Genomic DNA, 18,981 nt, shown 5'->3' with positions numbered 1-18,981 from the left:
TGTTTTTTTTCCTAATTTGGGCTAATCTCATATAAGTAGATGTGGCTGTAGTCAGGGCTCTACGCTTGGTTCTCACACCACTCACCATTGGTCCAGCAGTGAATGTGGTGGGCAATACAGTCACACACTTACACCCCTTAAAACAGGGTAATTTTAGCCAGACGAGAAATGCGGTGGACTGTAATGGACTTTTCCGATGGGGATCTTAAGCTCCGCCCCTTAGCCATGTCCCACAAGCTTAAAAAACATGTTTGAAATCGATTCTCTATCGCGTATTCCAGATAATATTGGGGTATGTTTTTGTGCCAAATGCGTCAGACTTGTCCAGGAGAGTTCTTCAGAGTGATCTTAACCAATTTACAGAATTTTGGACGAAGCAGGACGAAATGTCAGAGTTGCAGCGAAATGTTGGCGATCAATGCAAAAAAGTTCGATGCCTCACAAACTTCATATTGAAATTCAACAGGATGAAATAGTGGAATCGTACAGTGCATGTAAAGCAGGGTGAGTACTTTTTACTTGGAAAGATCACGAGTAATATCATTGTAGTCTTTATAAGGGAGTGGGTGTATTCACTTGACTTGGCTCGTAATCGAACCCACTGCTCTGTCTTCCCCAAGCGCACCTGAGGACCATTTTCTTCGGAACATTAACTTTTCTAAGCGCACACTACTGACAACCAGTATTGCTTGTGGGACAATTCGGCAAGAGGGGCGTGTCAAGCCAGGGGTTAAGACAATGCAGCTATCTGGCTATTATTGTATGAGTGATTGACAGGTTGGAAAGGTCCATTTCTTGATCTTAAGGTTATTATGACAAATTCAAGTCAAGGATATGTCATCACAACACAGAGTTTTGCAAATTGTTGAATAAAGCCATGTCTGCCTTGAAGTTCTCACTCAGGGAGGAACACGAAGGAATAGGTGCCATTTGTCTTTCTTTCCATCTCTGCTGTTTGCGTCCATGCTCAGGGGAGATGAATGTGTTTGAGCACATAATGGTAACGAGGTGCTAAAGGGCCTCATTATGTGACTGCCAGCGTGACTGGAAGCAATGTTGAATATTTCCTCTGCGACTCAGGGACGTCGTACTTCCTTTTGACGGAGGATTCTGAAGGCGGAACGCGGACGCGTGATTAGGCATGTTGCATCACGCCGGCGTATTGTTTCCTGACTAACAGCACAGTGACTCAGTGATTTTGCAAGTTTGTTAGGGTGGTAAAATGGCAGCTATGACTTTCATTCTGAAGGGAAAACATTGTGGAATATATTGATTATCTATTGGGAACTCCCTACATTTAGTTTTTTTATACCCCAACTTTGCACAAAAAAAATTATTATAAAAAAAAAAAAAACACTCAGCCACCCATTTTTCTGAGACACTTATCCTCACTAGGGTTGCAGGAGTACCGGGGCCTATCCCAGTTGTCAACAGGCAGGAAGTTGCCAGCCAATCGCAGGTCACATAGAGAAAAACAGTAGTTGCACTCACGATCACACCTAAGTGGGAGTTTAGAATCTCCAATTAATTGTTAAAAAAAACAAAACTACTACAAGTTGGCGCGCATATTTTTTATATTGCCCAATACCAACACCTACAGGGCCGTAGTATATCAGCATATATTGTCTACTGGCAAAAAACAAGCACCACAACGGGCAGTTTAATAGCTGGTTACCTGGCATAATTACACTGTCTCCACTTAGCAGGAGCGCTCTGTTTTGTTGCTGACCTCAGACTCCTCATAAACACAGTTTTGTATGAGATTTTTCATCGCTCTGTAATAAAATTTGAAGACATATGATTAGAAGTAAAACTATAAACACATACGCTAAGAGTATCTGAGATGTAGCTGAGCCCTCAAATGCTACACTGTTATACCACAGCCGTTTCCTTGCTGCCCTCAGTCTCCTCAAATAAATTACAAGCATAGAAAAGTAAATGCACCATACCATCGTTCGCCACTGTTATTGTTTATTAGTATGTATGGTTCTGAATGACGCGTTCAATGCAGCGTGTTTTTCTCAGTATTATGGTTAGCTGATCATTCCGACGTTTGCCTTGTTTTCGTCGCAGGTGTCGTGGGGCTGACGTACATCATCAACAAGTTCCGCATCGTCAAGCTGACCACCAAAGACCAGTTCATTGTGGCCTACGGAGGTCTGCGCGGGGCCATCGCCTTCTCCCTGGGCTTCCTGCTGGATGAGAAACACTTCCCTTTGAGGAACATGTTCCTCACTGCCATCATCATCGTCATTTTCTTCACCGTCTTCGTGCAGGTAGACATGAAGGAGTGTGAGGAATCCTGATAAAAATAGCGAGGTCACACTGTTGCAAGAGGTTTGGATTTGGATTTCAGACAAAATGACAGGGCTTAAATATAATCCATGAGTTGGCTTCCCTTAGATCACAGCTATCTTTATGTGGCCATTGAAAGCTTGTTACAATTTTCCCTTGCTTTTCTCTCGTGAAAACTCCTTTTAAATATGAATTCTAATCAATGTCAATTATTAGGGTTCCCACACAAAGCATGTTTGGTCAGGAACAAGAAGTGTGACTGCCTCACCTTGTCCATAAACAAACACGCTGCTGCTTAGCTTCTGGGTAACAGCCAGCCAAATGTTTTTAACAAAACAGTACGAACACAACTTCCAGCGCCATTTAAACAACCTCCCAGGCTTTCTTAAATAGTGCAAACAAGCAATGACAAATTGTTTATTAGCAGTTTTGTAGACTGATCATTCAGGCTGTTGCAGTTGTGATTGTCTGAATTGCATTTTTCCCTAAAACACAGGTGTCAAACTCAAGGCCTGGGGGCCAAATCTTGCCCAAACAACTGAGCCCAAACAACAGCAATTGTTAAAAAAACCATTACCCTTGATTTCTGATTCCAAAAGTAGCTCATAAATTTAATCTGTAAATATGATGAGGTGAGAGGTTTTCATGGTTTCACATTGGCCTGCGACAAAAATGATCTTGACACCCCTGCCCTAAAAGATGAAATGTTAATGTTTTCATTTTTTTAAATAAATGTTTCCAGCTTTTAATCTGGATTTTAATGTCATTAAATATGTCCTTTTTCACACAAAAGAGGAACAGTTTGTTCCCAGCTGCACTGTGAACTTAAAAACCAAGGTCAAAATCAAATCAAAAGCCTTTAATGTAATTGCTGTGCATAGAACGAAATGAGCGCTTCTCCGCACGGTGCAATAAAATAGAATACAAATCGCAGAACATCTTTGGTGGAAAAAAAACAGATAAAACATCAAGGCACAGTTATTGCTAAAATAAATAAATAAATGCACAAAAGTGCCGTTGCATAATATTACATTATATTACTTTAATGTTTAGTGGTTTTGAGTTCAGGGAGTTAATGGGTCTGGGGAAAAAGCTGTCCTTGAATCTGGTTGTCCGTGTTTTGTGGGACCTGCACTGCCTGCCAGAGGGCAACAGGTTAAACAGGTGATGACCAGGATGTGAAGAGTCCTTTACAATATTAGTGGCTACAGTCTGTTCTGAAAAGTGTTTTTTCGGTGTACAGTTGCATCCTGAGTGAAACAACTTTTGTGGTTTCACCATTAGAAGCAACCTCTTTAAGGCAACCCTGACTACTTTGTGGCCCAACATGAAAACAGTGTAAACATTCCTTCTGTAGAATATTTTATAGAACGCCATTTTACCCTGATTCCTTTAAGGGGGCTGTGTTTTGGCTATTTAGAGCTAACCCTAAACTGGACAAATTTGAATTATCTGATTTCAGGCCTCTCGGCAGAAAAATGCTTGGAGCTCAGGAATGCGTGCATGATTTGAATTTGTATTTCACATTTATTAAGCCACCATAGAGACAATATTGCATCTTAAATACTAGAAAAGTTGGTTTGGTAACATGTGTCTCCTTTAGATCTTTGCTGATTCCTATTTGTAAGGTATGCCCCTCACTTGTTGTTGAAGAAAACAATACTGTATGTGCGTTTCGTATCCACACCGTGGCATCATGTAATGTGCTTCGGCTAATGGAAGTTATAATCTACTCCAGCCTCTTCCACTTAACCTGACAGGCCGTTCAGTCATCTCACTGAGGCGACGGCAAGAAGCAGATAAACACCATCCAAGTGCTTCTATCCATCACTTTGACAAATAGACAAAATGATTGATGTGGCCTAAACATTCTAAGTTTGCTGTTGTTTTTGTTTGTCCCACGATGTCAGAGAAAACAAAACAAAAGGTAACTTCTTTTGCTTGGTCTCTTCTCAGGGCATGACCATCAAGCCTCTGGTGGACCTGCTGGCGGTGAAGAAGAAACAGGAGGCCAAGCGCTCCATCAATGAGGAGATCCACACTCAGGTAAATCTACAGTAAGGCGAATGAACACAGCCTGTGAGGTTACGTGCCGCGATGGATGTGGGTGTTGGTCATAGCGACTGCGTCTCAAATAGTCAATTTCCAGCTCATGGTATTAGATAAACAATTTTTACAATCAGGGCCACTATTATGCTCGAATCAGGATGAATTGACAAAATAAATAACTCGTAAATAAAATCTTAATTTGAACTATTATCTAATGGAATCTATACATATGTTGTTTGCATATTTTAAAAAGCCTATTGTTTCCGACAGGCCTTATTTTGGTATTGTATTTAGGATGCTTTAAAAGGCATGAATTCTTAAACACTTCACACATGAATATTCATAGGGTAAAAAATTAGAATAATACGTAACGGTGGACACATGGTTCATCTATCTGTTTCAGAAGCCAGAGATTCAGTTTCAAAGATGTGCTTGAACATCTTCAATGTGGAGTTTGCATTTCTTCCCCTGCTTGTTTAGGGTTTCTCGGGATATTATGACTTCCTCCCATATTCCAAACGGATGAAAATGTCTAAAGAAAGTAGAAGTGTGTGAATGCTTATCTTGTCTATGTAGGCCCTACAAATGGCTGATGGACTAGTCCAGGTTCCACCCCACCTTCCGTCCCCAAAGTCAGCTGAAATAGGCTCCAGTTAAAATGGATGGATGTAAAATGTAAATAAAAATGGCCACGCATGCAAAAAAAAAAAAAAAAAAAGGCTTGCTCATCTCAGCTTTTGCTTGGCAAATTTAGGACACTGCTCCCACCTCCAGGGCTTTTGTGGTACTTCTAATGGTCATTTACAACTTCATTTCAGGCAAAACTTCCCATTTCGACAGATGGTTCCTTACGCTTTTTTTTTTTATTTTTTTTAAACCACCGTACCTTGTTGAGGCTTGTCTAATATAACCTGAACACACTTCTTCTCGCCAGTGTTTTTACATATAAAGTTGTGTGTGATCACAACATTTTCGAGCACGAGTAACACACACGTACATTTACAATGATTCACTCTTGCTTTCACTTAACCAAAATAACAGCTTTAATTGCACTTGCAAGAGAGCTGCACTGCTGCAATGACGAATGTCAATAATGTAAACTGAAAATTCCATCTTGACACTAATAAAATGAGGCGTCACAATGTTGAATAAGTTCCATTTTTTTCTACTACACTCAGCGCTCACCATATTAACGAGACTTGTTTGAGAAGACGAAACACAATTGTTGCTTGTCTAATGACAGCAATTTCTATTTTGTTGTGTAATAGCCTGAGCAACAGTCAGAGCCTAAATTGCTAGCTGAGCAACAGATGGAAATTTTGTAAAAATAGACATCTGTTGCAGATACCGATTGGATATTTTTCCCATAATGGCTACAGACAGCTTATACAGTGTTCCAAATTATGATTTAAGTTTTAAAAAAAGCATTCTTGTTCAAGCATTTCTGGAGAGTATATGTTACTTTAAGGGAATGCTTAAAATGACGATGTTCGTCACGATTCAGTGAGTCAAGAGTTTTAGGCATACTAAGGAAATAAGATATTTTTTTCATGATGACGTGCATGCATTAGTCCAATGATTTGGAAAAGGAGTGAAAAACAGGACTAGAAAAGAAAGACAACAAAATATATTGTTTTGATACAGGCGTATTAAGGAAAAGTTTACTGACAGAAGCATTCACAGTCAGATTCACATGATATCTTCAATGAACCTTGAATGCATATTTGTGAAAAATGGGAATCCAGAGTCCTAGAAAAAAAACATGCAAACTGCACATGCTAAGATTGGAACGCTGAAACTTTGGACTATGAGGCAGAAGTGCTGAAGCACTTGTCACCGTGCGCTCCAAACACCATTTTATGCTGAAAAAATACACAATCGAATCTTTTGAAGCTAAAAGTATGTACAGGATAATACTAATGGAAGAATGGAACCTCTGGTGGGCGTGGGAGGGGAGGGTCATATACATTGAAATGATTGACTGAATCGTTCTAAAATTTCCATAACACTGGAAGATTTTTTTTCCTCATAGGATGGTCTTGTTTCTCTTCACATTTAGTTCCTTGACCACCTTCTGACCGGCATTGAGGACATCTGTGGACATTATGGACATCATCACTGGAAGGACAAGTATACTTTTCAGTCATTTATTATACATTTAACAACATCCATATAAAAATGATGGGCCTGGTGTCTACAGTATAACAACAAGTAATGGCCTCAATTTCCCTCTACTTCCAGGCTCAACCGCTTCAACAAGAAGTACGTGAAGAAGTGCCTGATTGCAGGCGAGCGCTCCAAGGAGCCCCAGCTCATCGCTTTCTACCACAAGCTAGAAATGAAACATGCCATCGAGTTGGTGGAGAGTGGAGGGGGTGTCAAACTGCCCTCTGCCATGCCCTCAACAGTCTCCATGCAGTAAGTACAAAGCCATCTTCCATAGATCAGACACATCCTGGAAAAATAGCCCCTGACATCAGTTTCACAAAATTGGGCGAATGTCAATTATAACAGTAGGCACGTAAAAAGTCCCAGGGACCCCAGTTTGAAATTTAATAGGACGTTGTACATTGTTTTATTTTTGTAGCCTCTTTGTGCTTGTACATTGATAAACTCCTTCTAGTGAATTCACCCAAATGAGTCCAATGATTGACGTACAGAATACTAGAGCAGTAGTCCTCAAACTTTTTACACCATGTAGCACAAACACAAAAAAAAAAACCCTGAACCGTATATTTACCACTATAAGGACAATATTAAAATACAGTAGCATAGGAAGCCCAAGTATTCATCAAAAACTAGAGCATTTTTTTCATTCCTAAAACATGTTTTATGTTCTAAGCCATTGTAACATTATGCAGGATTTGAGCTTTAAGACTTTTTCAAAAGGGGAAAATATATATATATATATTTTTTTATAGAAAATTTTCAGTGAAATGTATTGCACATACAAATTTAATGCAATTATACCACTTGCTAGTTCAGACGGGATAGTTAGCTTCCAGCATGCCTAAAACCCTAGTGAGGATAAGCCATATGGGAAATGGATAAACGTTCAAAAATAAGGAATTTGTCAGGAAGAAATTATACTGCTTTGGACTAAAAAGGTAAATACAACTGAACTGTTAAAAAAAAAAAAAAAAAAGTTAAATATACTTGAACTGTAAAGGCAGCAATTTGGCGTCGATACCATTAGTTGTACTTGTAGCACACTTTTAGAAGCACTGCCCTCGGGAAATTGTTGATGCAAAATTGCAAGCATTTTACCCAAGTTCTTGCATGTAGCAGGTATCAAAATTGTAGACCACATAGACAATTGTGAAAGAGAAGAGAAAAGAGATGGATCAAAGACTCAATCAATTAAAAAAAAAGTTGTTTCTTCTTCTGTGCAGTCACAGCCCTCATGATGCACAAAAATAATAAGTGGTTACAAATTCCAATGGTGTGATAAAGTAGCACATTGCTCCCCAGTTGCTCCTTATGAGCAATTGAACCATTTTTCACTGACTGAAGATAAAAAAGTGAAATGGATGTGCGTTCATTCGCCCATTGTGTTGCAGTCAATAACACACGCCGCCAAAAATGATGGGCTAACATTCAGTGGGATCATCATGCGATGCCATGTCTTTCTTACTCAAATCTCAGAAACATCCAGCCCAAGAAGCCGCCGCCCCCCAAGCCGCAGGAGCGTGCTTTACCTCAGCTATCCAAAAGCCGGGAGGAGGAGATCCGCAAGATCCTCCGGAGCAACCTCCAGAAGACGCGGCAAAGGGTAACGCTCGCCTTATTTTATGTCGTTATCACCTCTGAAAGATGGAATGCTTTCATCCTGCTGTCATTTAATGATCAAACTCCAATAATGCAGTATATTTTAAGATGAATCAAATATCCTATTCCTCGCTGTGATGTTCTCAGCTCCGCTCCTACAACCGGCACACCCTGTTGGTTGATCCTGACGAATACAACTTGAATGAATACATCCTCAAGAAACAGAAGATGATGGCACTGGATAAGAAGGTATGCTGACGTTCCCTTTTTTTTTTCCATTCATATGGGACTGCCGGGAACCGTGTCCTCAACCCCTGCAAAACACCTCTGGAGTAAAAATTACAACAATTTATAGAAAGTCTTCCTAGAAAAGTGGAAGCTGTTGGTGTGATTCCATCATTACTTCCTTTAAGTGTCAGTAGTGGTCAAATGGTGTGATGATGCTTTTGTAACACAGTGTAGAATCTTAAAACGTGGAGGACGAGATAAAGACATGAGAAATAGAGTACATAATTTAAGCAAAATGGTGTGAAATGAAACATCAAGATTTCTTAAAACAAGTAAAAATAGCAAGGCTCAAACACTACCAAAGACATCTTTAAACAAGTGTGTGTATAGATTTCTAGTATTTATTAGAGCTAATTTTAAACATAACCAATAGTTAAATGTTTCAGATTTGTAAGGTAAAAATGAAATACTTGAGGCAAGTGAAATGCTCTTTCACAAAAAAGCTGCCTGGTATGAATTTTGGGGGACAGAAGAGAAAGCATATTTTGCCTAGATCTGAGACATTTAATCTTTAATCTTAAATCAAAATAGCCACATCACTGTCTGACACAAAACCCAGCAAAGACAGGTTGTATAATCTTAAAAGCAGGTAAATTCCCATCTTGGCGTCAACCTCTCAGTCTGTATCGGTACATTTTATACACCGAACCCATGGAGCAAAATACTGTATCTTAATTGGAACTGGAGCAGAAGAACTAACTGGCATTTATCTGCCTGTACCTTTAACACCTTGCAACTGTGTGCACTTTTACGCAGCAACAACGGTATGCTGCAATGTCAGGTCAAGTGTTTGGTGCAACTGCGACAATTCAAACTTCACACCCTTGTCCCAAAATTGCAGAATATTTTAACACAGGAAGCGTCACGCCCTTTTTGCAGCTCTGACACTTGCTCAGAAGATGAAAAATAGCTGGGTCAGCTATACCCCCTCATTCCGTGTAGATCCTGTTTACGGTGAATCGCAGGGAAAAGGGAGCGCCCTGTTGCTAATAATGGAAACCCATGAATAATTGATTTCCCTCACAAAAAGGACTTTAGCTGTGTAACGAAATGGTGAGAAACTACTTAAAACCGACCGTATACCGTCAAAGCCATACATTTAGAATATACACAACCATGAACCCATGTTACATAATTTTAGTCTTATTGTGTATTTTCCTTATTTTATATATTTTATTTATCTTTTTTGGTGAGGGGTGTAGCATCTTCTTCTTTTCCTTTCGGCTTGTCCCGTTACAGGTCACCACAGCACGTCATCTTTTTCCATCTAAGGCCATCTCCTGCATCTTCCTCTCTAACACCAACTGCCTTCGTGCCTTTCCTCACAACATCCATGAACCTTCTCTTTGGTCTTCCACTCGCTCTTTTGCCTGGCAGTTTCATCCTCAGCATCCTTCTACCAATGTACTCACTCCCTAGCCTCGCCTCTGGACGTGTCCAAACCATCAAAGTCTGCTCTCTCACATTGTCTCTAAGGTTAGGGTTAGGGTGCAGAATAACATCACCAAACAAGAAGAATCTTACTGCCTTGGTTCAGTTTGTGCGGATGACCATGAACTGGATGAATGAGAATCTATAGAGACATGAAGACAAAATAACATTTTTAGCAAATGTGTCATTTTTATTGATACTCTCTGATACTATTAAAACTAACAACACCAGCAGGATTACACCGGGTGGCGCCAAAGTGACACTTATTTTTTTTGCTTTGGCCCCAGCGCAAAAAAGGATGAGATTTTCAGCAAAGAATAGAGGAGACAATTCCCCCCAAAATGGTTGGTTTAAAAAATTCATGACATCTGTGGAGTGAGCATGTGGGGGTTCACTGTAAATAGACACTGAAAAGGGGAGTGTGGCACTCCAGTAGCATTTTGATCCACACACGAGGGCCAGATATTAATACTAATGTAATAATGTCCTTGTATTTTTTTTCTAGATCAAAGACATGAATAACTACCTGACTGTACCCGCCGCTCCCCCCGACTCGCCGACACTGTGCAGAGCCAGACTGGCCTCAGGTAAACACATCCATCTGTGCCCCCCTAAGTGCAGAGTGCAAACACTCCCGCTTTACTGCGCCGCTGCGCGCACACAGAGAGCGTTCACATCCGCACACCTTTTGTTTGCTTTATGTTCACACAGCAATAGTAAATCATAATCTCTGCCACCAGAACTTTATATTCCACTCAAACTATTTTCCCACGCTGATGGAACTATGTCTGGATGTAGTGGGTGCCATGTAAACAAGAGTGTGGTCTCATTTTTTTAGGCAGAGAAAATGATTACAAACCCGCTCGGCAGCAGAAAGCGGACACTGTCGGTCCAGGTATGTGGCCAGAGGACTGACCATAATCCGTCCTGACACAACTAGTCATCACCAGACCCTTAACATGCATGCCTCACATGTGCTGCTAGTTAACTACCCAATTATCTTGGTCCATAGATTGAAATTATCCCAATTTACAATCCCTGCATTGTGCATTGTTTTTTTTTTTTTTTTCTTAATAATTTTGTCGACCTGGCTTTTGTCCTACACAGACAATGTGTTCATCTTTTGCACGCCAATGGAATGACTGTCCCCACGCACACGGGTATTCCAAAAAAATACATTAAAAAAATTAAAAATAAATCATGGGGCACATAAATCGTGGTAGTCCACATGGATCAATTTTTATTTAATTTTTTTCCAGAGAGACAGGTTATGTGACATAAAGCAACAAGTGAGCACAAAATCATATTGTGCAGTTTAAAAGTGTATTATGCATAATTGAAGATGCAAATGATCACTTTACAAGTGTCAGTTTGGCATTGTGAACATTTAAAAAAAAAACTTCAGGCTGTTTTAAGCCTCTCCGAGTTAATTACTAAACTAAACAGAAAATTACCCGTTTGTATTTAAAGGAACCAAATAGGTTCGTTTCACCTTGCATAAGTCCGTCAAGCGTAATGCAAATAATAATTCAAAACCCCAGAGACAGGCTAACGAATAGCATAATTGTTGTGGTGTTATAACCCCAAGAATATAAACTGTGGAGCAACACAAATATAACTTTGTTTTTTTTTTCGGGTGAGGCTGGAACAGATTAGTGATATTTCTGTTCATTCCAACAGGGAAAGATAATTAGTCTGTGTTTTGAGTTGCGAGTGTGGTCACAGAGTAAAGTTAACACCACTGGACAAAAGAAATTGATTATTTTTTGTAGTGAAATCATTAACCATATAAACATAATTAACAAACACCCAAAATAAAGAAAAAGCATACTGGACTGAGACTCCTAAAATGCAAAACAGAGATCCCAAATTTTACTGAATGGCTGCATTTTGTTATGGAAATCACTGAAGGTTGACTCATTAAGCCCGGAAATAATATCAGTTTCTGACATTATGGGCGTGTCAACATTAAACAGCTGCTTAATGCACGCTATTTTATTCCACCTCCGCCTGCGAAGTTATGAAGGCGAAAGTTCTCTTTGCATCTGGTGCTGTCGCATTGTTCACATTAGTCCAAATTTGTGGTATTAGGGGACCAACTACTGATCTAAGAAAAAAAGACTGGATAGCGCATACATATCGAGCGGTATGTTGATTGGTTGAAGCCAGTTGGCCGCCATCTTGCTTTAAAGGTTGGATTATGGCTGGGTTTTTCTCAAAGTTTGGCATGTAGAATTAAAACTGGTCATGTGAGCTTGACATTATTTCAGTTCTGGTAACATGAAGCATTTTTAATTCGACTTGGCAAGCCAAAAAAGGCAAAGTGCAAAGGAAAGACATATAACACCGTGACTACCAAGAAACCTTGCATATTACCTAGGGCCCAATTTCCGTAACATGTTAAGTTTTCCCAAAATGCGCTGTGAAGCACTGTCATCATAACATAGCAAAAAAAGAAGGATTTTTTTGTCGTAAAAACATTATATTTTAAGTCAATCATTTCGATATATTTTTGGAAATAAGGACTCGCAATGGGCAAATACATGCTAAACGCATTGTTAATTTGTTGTCTCTGCGACGTCCTATTTCAGACAGAATATTTTAACTTTTTTCCTCGCATTAGAAAATCAAATTCAATTTGCAGAGTTCTGTGTGATGATATTCATCAAAAAACTCACAGAAAATGTGTTTACTAGCTTATCCACTGATGAAGTTTGGGAAAATATTTACATCGCTTTTTCGCGAAAAACCGTCGGCCTATAGAGGTGAAGCAGAGCGTGAACAGTGAACAACAACAACCGTAAGCAAAACTTTGTTCAAGTGAATTAAGATCGTCAGAGAATTAAAAAAAAACCTTTACAAACAAACTTCAACAGTGTCAAAGTAAATCTTTCTAATTTACCTATGGAATGTTTCCTCACAGCCACGAAACTGGCGATTAACGCACAGGCCGCCATTGGTTGTTTTGTGAGTATCAAGATGGCGGATGGTGACTTAAGTTTTGGTGGCCAATGAGCCATCGTGTCTTTTTTTTTTCAGCTCAGTGGGACTAATTGACATAAACCAGAATTTTAACAACTATACAAGGACGCTAGGCATGCTGGGTAATCCTCTGAGAGTAAGCTGCAATGTTTTAACAATGACATCATAGTTGATGTCATCGTAGCAATTTGCTATTATAGGATGTCCCAGTGCGCCGTTCTACAGTTGTTAAAATGCTGTTTTAAGTCACTTGCTTCCTTAATCCCATAAATAGTTGGAATAACCTCAAATTTACTCAAGATCACGTGTGTTTATTCCCCCTCTGCAACTTTTGTTGTGTATTGTGTGATTTTTGTAATCAATTTTGGGGGTGTGCGTTATACACGGGAAATTACAATAAATGCTTTTTATAAAATTACAAAAAAAAAGTTTTCTGTGTGGACTCCCAACAGACTAAAAAGTGTTCAAAGATGAGATTTAAAAAAAAAAAAAAAATACTCATGTTTGTGTGGACAAGCTTTGAGAATTGGCGCGCCAATCCGCAAGTGTTTCTTTGATTTTTAATACTGTTGCACCCCTGCAGACCCCCAAGCCTACAGCTTGAAGCCGGCGTTGGACAGCGTTCCAACCATCCAGGTGGACCTGGCCTCCCCCCAGTCACCTGACTCGGTCAACATCTTGGACGAGTTCCAGCAAGCTGGCCAGTCCGAGCAGGGCGAGGAGGACGGCGGTCTGATGATGAAGCCTCCCCCCGGGCCCAACGAGCACCACAAGGCGGCTGAGACTGACGCCAGCACCAGAGAGAAGCTGATGAGGTGCCTGAGTGACCCCGGCCCCCACCCAGATGATGAAGACGAACCCTTCCTGCCTTAAAAAAAAGTTGTCACGTGGAGGAAGGTGCGTGCGTCAGTGCTCAAGATGAATAGCCAAAAACTGTGAGCTGAAAAAAAAAAAAGAGCAAATCGTCGTCATTTTGTCGTCATCACTCTTTATTTTTCAGAGTCACAGTTAGCAGACATTCAGGAATGAACTATGCATTACCAAAGGGACTGTTTGTAGTTCTTTTACAACTCGTAGTTCTTTAGTATCAGCTGCTCCCAAATCCCGTGGAATCGCACTCATTCTGTCGCTTGAAATCACACAGAGTCGAGGAGCTCTCGCCGCATATTTTTACCTTATTTTTTGTCACTTTCTGCAGTTTCGATCACCAAAGTATTTCAGATGGTATTTAGGAGTATTATGGTCACACTTGAAGGAAAGTAATATATATATGACGAGACTCAAGGAGCAATCTTGAAAATTATAAGTACCAAAAAAGATTTGTTATGAGACTCGTTTTTTTGTTTCGGAGGGATAGCAAGCTGGTGAGAACAGTAAAATTTTTGTCAAGAATCCTTTTTTTTTTTTTTTTTTTTTTTTAAATAAACCATTGTTCAGAATCGCGCAAAGCATGTTAAAATGTTTCCAGACTTAACATTCTACTTTAATCACACAATGACTGAATATTTTTTTCCCCTCGGAAAAAGTAATATTCTTTATAGTTTGACTTTTTTTGCAATAAAAAGTATTTTTATCAAATAATGTTACGGAATTAGTGAGCGCCAGGTTTTCATTTATTGAACACCCCCTGCTGAGAATTTGGAAATTTGTGTATATTTGCTTGTAGACGCCATAAGATGGCAGCAAACCATCGTAAAGCACCAACACCATGCATCCAGTATGTACTGTACACAATCATGTACCCTTATTACATAAATATCCATAGTTAGATTCACACAAACCACCTTCACATGAGGCTCATTATTAGTATTACTTAGCATACTCTGTTAAATAACATGCTAGCACAAACTGAGACAACATCACACACGGGAAACGGACGCACTTTACAGAAATACTGTAAAACTTTTTTCTGTATGTACATCAGAATCATGTTTATTGTCAAGTATGTCAAAAACTACAATAAAAGTTAAGGACTACACACGGCAAAGTAGACCACAAGGGATATTGGTAGTAGGTACATCAGATGAGAAGCAAAAACATATGTTGACTTTTGATGGGGCACGAGCTGCATTCAAGAACCGCCAACAAAATAAGAACATCAGATGCAAACGAAAAGGCAAAAAAGGGAATAGATGAGATTTTCAACAAATAATGGAAGATGCCCCCCCCCCTCCAAAAAAAAAAAAAATCTCAGAAGGTACAAATTTCTACAGGGTTCCATGGCATCTAAAAAAAAAAAAGTATTGGGGTAAAAGTGTGCCTTTTTTCTCAAAAAGTATTTTTTTCAAGCATTTATACATTTATACCCAGAAAGAAATACATCACAAAAATAAGTTTAACACATTATTTTTGTCAGTCAAATGAGTTATTTTTTTTAATCTTGAAAGATAATGCCAGTTCATCAAATATTTTATTTTATCCTTTCTTCAATGTGGCCCTGATACTCCTTCACAAGTTTATCATCCACGATGGGATGCTTTTTAAAGCTAACCGCTTTTTAATTGAACATTTTTTTATTATTGCTACCATTTCAGCAGGACGTCACATTGGAAAAACTCTTCTTTCCGAATTTTACAAAGGGAAAAAAACAACAAATGTTCTGTCATCCATTTGCTCGCTTTTTTTAATTTCCATTTTTTAATGCCCCTTCTGACGTTAAATATGTGCATTTAATGTTGGAAGTATGTCCCTTTAAAAGTGACCGGCAAACCCAATCAATGATCGCTCGCTGTCTTAAAAATGGACACGCACATTTTCTTTCGTCATCACTGTGCAATGGGATGATGACTTCAATGCGAATCCATATTTTGAAAAGGGTCTGCATGGCTAAACCATTTATACAGTTCTATGCAGCTTAAAGGGGTAAAAGTGTGTTAAAAAAAAAAAAAAAAGTATTCTATTTATGAACCCTTTTAAGATGCAAAATGTTGAGATGACCTGATGTAAAATGTGGGCATTAATGATTCCATATTTTTATTGACATAGGAAGTCTCTTTGCACATGGTCGTTATACCAAGGAGTATTTAGGGCTACACTGAAAAGTTCTGGAGGGGGGGTGGGTACCACCATTATATATTGTCTATTTTTTATGAGTAAAAACTTATTTTTTAAAAAAACCTTATAATGTTAAAGTTAACTTTATTCTTGCAGTTATAACATCATTCTTTCTATATTACAGCTTCTTTCTCTATGTATTATTATATATTGACATGATTCCTGAACCCCCACCCTCCGCAAATAATTATATATATATATATGTTTTTTTTGTAGTATTAGGTCTTAATTCTATAATATGAAATTAAATTTAATGCTTATAATAGTATGATTCTATTCTCAGAACAGTGCGACATTTAGAATTCTGAACATCAACACTTCTGTCTTACAATATCAATTATTTTTGAGTTTTTATCCTTCATTATCTTGTAAAGTTATTATTTAAATTTTTTTTTAAACAAACTCCAACTGTATTCGCAACAGATCGTGACATTCCTGTTACACTGCAATATTTCCCTGGCAAAAAAACAACAACTTTTATTCTCTATTCATTTATTATGGCTTTTCATGTCATTATGATTTAGTCTTCTTTTATGCCGGTTTTGTTTTATAGTACCAAAATATTCAGGGGGAAAAAAAACTCCTCTCCTAACATTGCGACAATATAATCACTGAAAAAACATGAAAATAGAAACTTTTTTGTAGTAACATTAAAATAGGACTCACCTATGAACATTAACTCCTTTCTCGAAATATGACTTTACTCTCATAATAATAAATTTTTTTAAATTTTGTTTTTCTGGAAAAAAAAATCCATCTTTATTCTTTGAACATTTTTTTTTTCTCATAACATTACAATTTTATTTTTGTAACAGGAGATTTTTCTGGACCTCGTAATGTTCAGCGCAAATAGTCTATTATCAAAATAGTTAAGTGGTAAAAAATAGTAAAAATGACATTTTGGGGGCACAATTGAGGTATACTGCATTTTTTTTTAAACATCTGCAACTTTATTCTATAAACATTATGATTTTTTTTTTTATTGCAACTTTTTCTTGTGCCTTTGAGTGTAATTTCAGTGTGGCCCTAATTCCCGTTCACATTGCAAAACCGCTTTCCTCCCATCAGCCTCCCCGTCTGCGTACCGTTGCACCAAACAAGTGCCAGTTAGCGGGTAACGCCCCCCGCATGGACGTGGAAGCGCAAATCCTTGGCCACTCGATAGATTTCCAAAATGTTTCGATTTCACGATGGCAAAAGGTATATTTTGTCAGCCGAACGCACCTTTCCAGGCCAACATTCAACACAGAGGTAAATGTTTGCTTCCGAAAGCTGTTCGACGTGTACAGAGAAAGAGATTTATTATTATTTTTTTCATCTAGTTTTTAATTTTTCAACTTTATGGAACGTGGACTTCATGCAGCAGCATTTTTACCATCGCTTTTGCCTTGTGTTTAAAAACACGTACGCACTTTTCAATCATTTGCCTTTTGATTCATTGAATGTCCGTCGGGGCTTTAAATGCACGTATCAATCTCCAAAGTACCTTTTTTTTTTTTTTTTTACGTCGCATACATATCTGTCATAATACATATTTTGTTGTTGACATCTCATGTTTACATTGCTCCAAAGGCTTAATTTAATGTTGAAAACCTCCTTGGATTCATTCAGGATTCAGAATCTTTATTTAGTGTCTTTGTGCTGGGAATACAATGAAAGATTTTAGAGTTACAAATTCAACTGGATCCTTGTCACGTAGTTTAATCTTGATGATTACATAATTTTTATTTCCGGTGGCTTTCACACTAACTCCCTTGACTATGATTGAATCCAAATCGTGTTCAATTTACCTTTTTCTTCAAGTGTGAAAACGAAAACCAAACCCACTTGAAAATAAAATTAAAACGACCCCCTTATCGTGTGTTTAAAATATTTTTTTCTTAATTTGCCTTAGCTTTGTAATTTCTTGAAGTAAAATTGCTACTTTATCATCATGACATTTTCTTTTTTTCAGTTTCTGGTGTGCATTTTTGTGTTATTACCACTTCTTCTTGTAACTTTCTTTTTTCCCCTCATTTCAGTTGAAATGTTGACATTTTTTCTACTAAACGCTTATAAGATGCAGATGTCTTTTCTGTGGGAGTGGTGACGGAGATTGTAGGTTGAAATGACTTTCCCTTGATCCAAAATGACGTCTTAACTTTTGAATATTCTGACCTGATCATAATGGTTTGTCGTTTTTCACATAATGCTGTTTATTTTTTGCCATTTTGCCAAAAGTCGATGACATCCTCAAGTTTTAAATTGATGGGGAAAAACATACAGCTTTATTCTTGGATACATATAAATTCTTTATTAAATTGTACATTACAATTTTCTCACTAGAAAGAAAAGAATATAATTCTCATTCAATTGCCATGTTATTTTTGTAACTAAAACTTAAAAAAAAAAAACGAGTGGCCGGTTCATTTTATCAGACCATTTGGAAAAAAGAAAGCAGAGTATATCAGAGTAGGTGAAAATGTGAAAAAATATTTAATAATACTATAGTAGCCAGTTATGTGGTATGACTTCACCCACCCAAAAAACTTTTTTTTTTTTTTTTTTTTTTTAAATCTTACTTAACCTCAAGTTACCTCGCAGCGCTCCCGACGACGCATCCGTTCTCTTTCTCGTCTTAATTGAACGCCGCCGCCGCCACGAGCACTTTAACGGAAAGAACCTTTTATCTCCAAACGACGGCAGTCAGAGCAATAAAAGTCGCGTTGACATCATCACGTCACGACGGGTCCTAAAAACAACCGTTTTTAGCGGCAGCCTTTTCCCGCCCACTACGAAAGCTGTTCTCAACTCATTTATGATACACACTGTACTTCCTACGACTAATACTGTTTGTTTCGACGGCATTTCCTGTGTGAAAATTATTATTTTTGATATATGTTAAATGGAAAAAAATGTACATATACAAAGATGTGTATTCAAAATGTATAGTTCTAATGTATATGTATATAAAATTAAGCGTGTACGTCTCTGATGATTTGTCATTTTGCTTTCGGCATTCCATTCCTGTATGAACAATCTCTGTCAAACTAAGGACTTAATAAAATATATACCAGAATAAAGGTTTACTTTCTAACCTTGCCGTCACTGTGTCATAATTTTTATTTGGAAGAC

General features: G+C 38.2%; 1 protein-coding gene across 3 annotated transcripts in view; it reads left to right on the top strand.

Annotated features, from left to right (window-relative positions):
• slc9a1a (solute carrier family 9 member A1a) overlaps positions 1-18,981 on the top strand; it is a 47,992-nt gene that overhangs the window by 27,329 nt on the left and 1,682 nt on the right. The window contains exons 5-13 of one of the 3 annotated variants that reach the window (XM_061820909.1): positions 2,074-2,276; positions 4,252-4,341; positions 6,404-6,474; positions 6,586-6,762; positions 7,990-8,116; positions 8,260-8,361; positions 10,337-10,418; positions 10,670-10,726; positions 13,397-13,710. In XM_061820909.1, coding sequence (XP_061676893.1) covers positions 2,074-2,276; positions 4,252-4,341; positions 6,404-6,474; positions 6,586-6,762; positions 7,990-8,116; positions 8,260-8,361; positions 10,337-10,418; positions 10,670-10,726; positions 13,397-13,686 — 1,199 coding nt within the window. In that variant the 3' untranslated portion in view covers positions 13,687-13,710. Of the gene's footprint in view, positions 1-2,073; positions 2,277-4,251; positions 4,342-6,403; positions 6,475-6,585; positions 6,763-7,989; positions 8,117-8,259; positions 8,362-10,336; positions 10,419-10,669; positions 10,727-13,396; positions 18,921-18,981 lie in introns of those variants that run through there. The other 2 variants (XM_061820908.1, XM_061820910.1) reach the window with 2 other exon arrangements.

The sequence above is a fragment of the Syngnathoides biaculeatus genome, chromosome 5, assembly GCF_019802595.1.
Source record: "Syngnathoides biaculeatus isolate LvHL_M chromosome 5, ASM1980259v1, whole genome shotgun sequence".
In the NCBI taxonomy this organism is placed as follows: domain Eukaryota; kingdom Metazoa; phylum Chordata; class Actinopteri; order Syngnathiformes; family Syngnathidae; genus Syngnathoides; species Syngnathoides biaculeatus.
The sequence above is the reverse complement of the archived record's forward strand: the minus strand, read 5'-3'. Positions and strand labels throughout refer to the sequence as shown.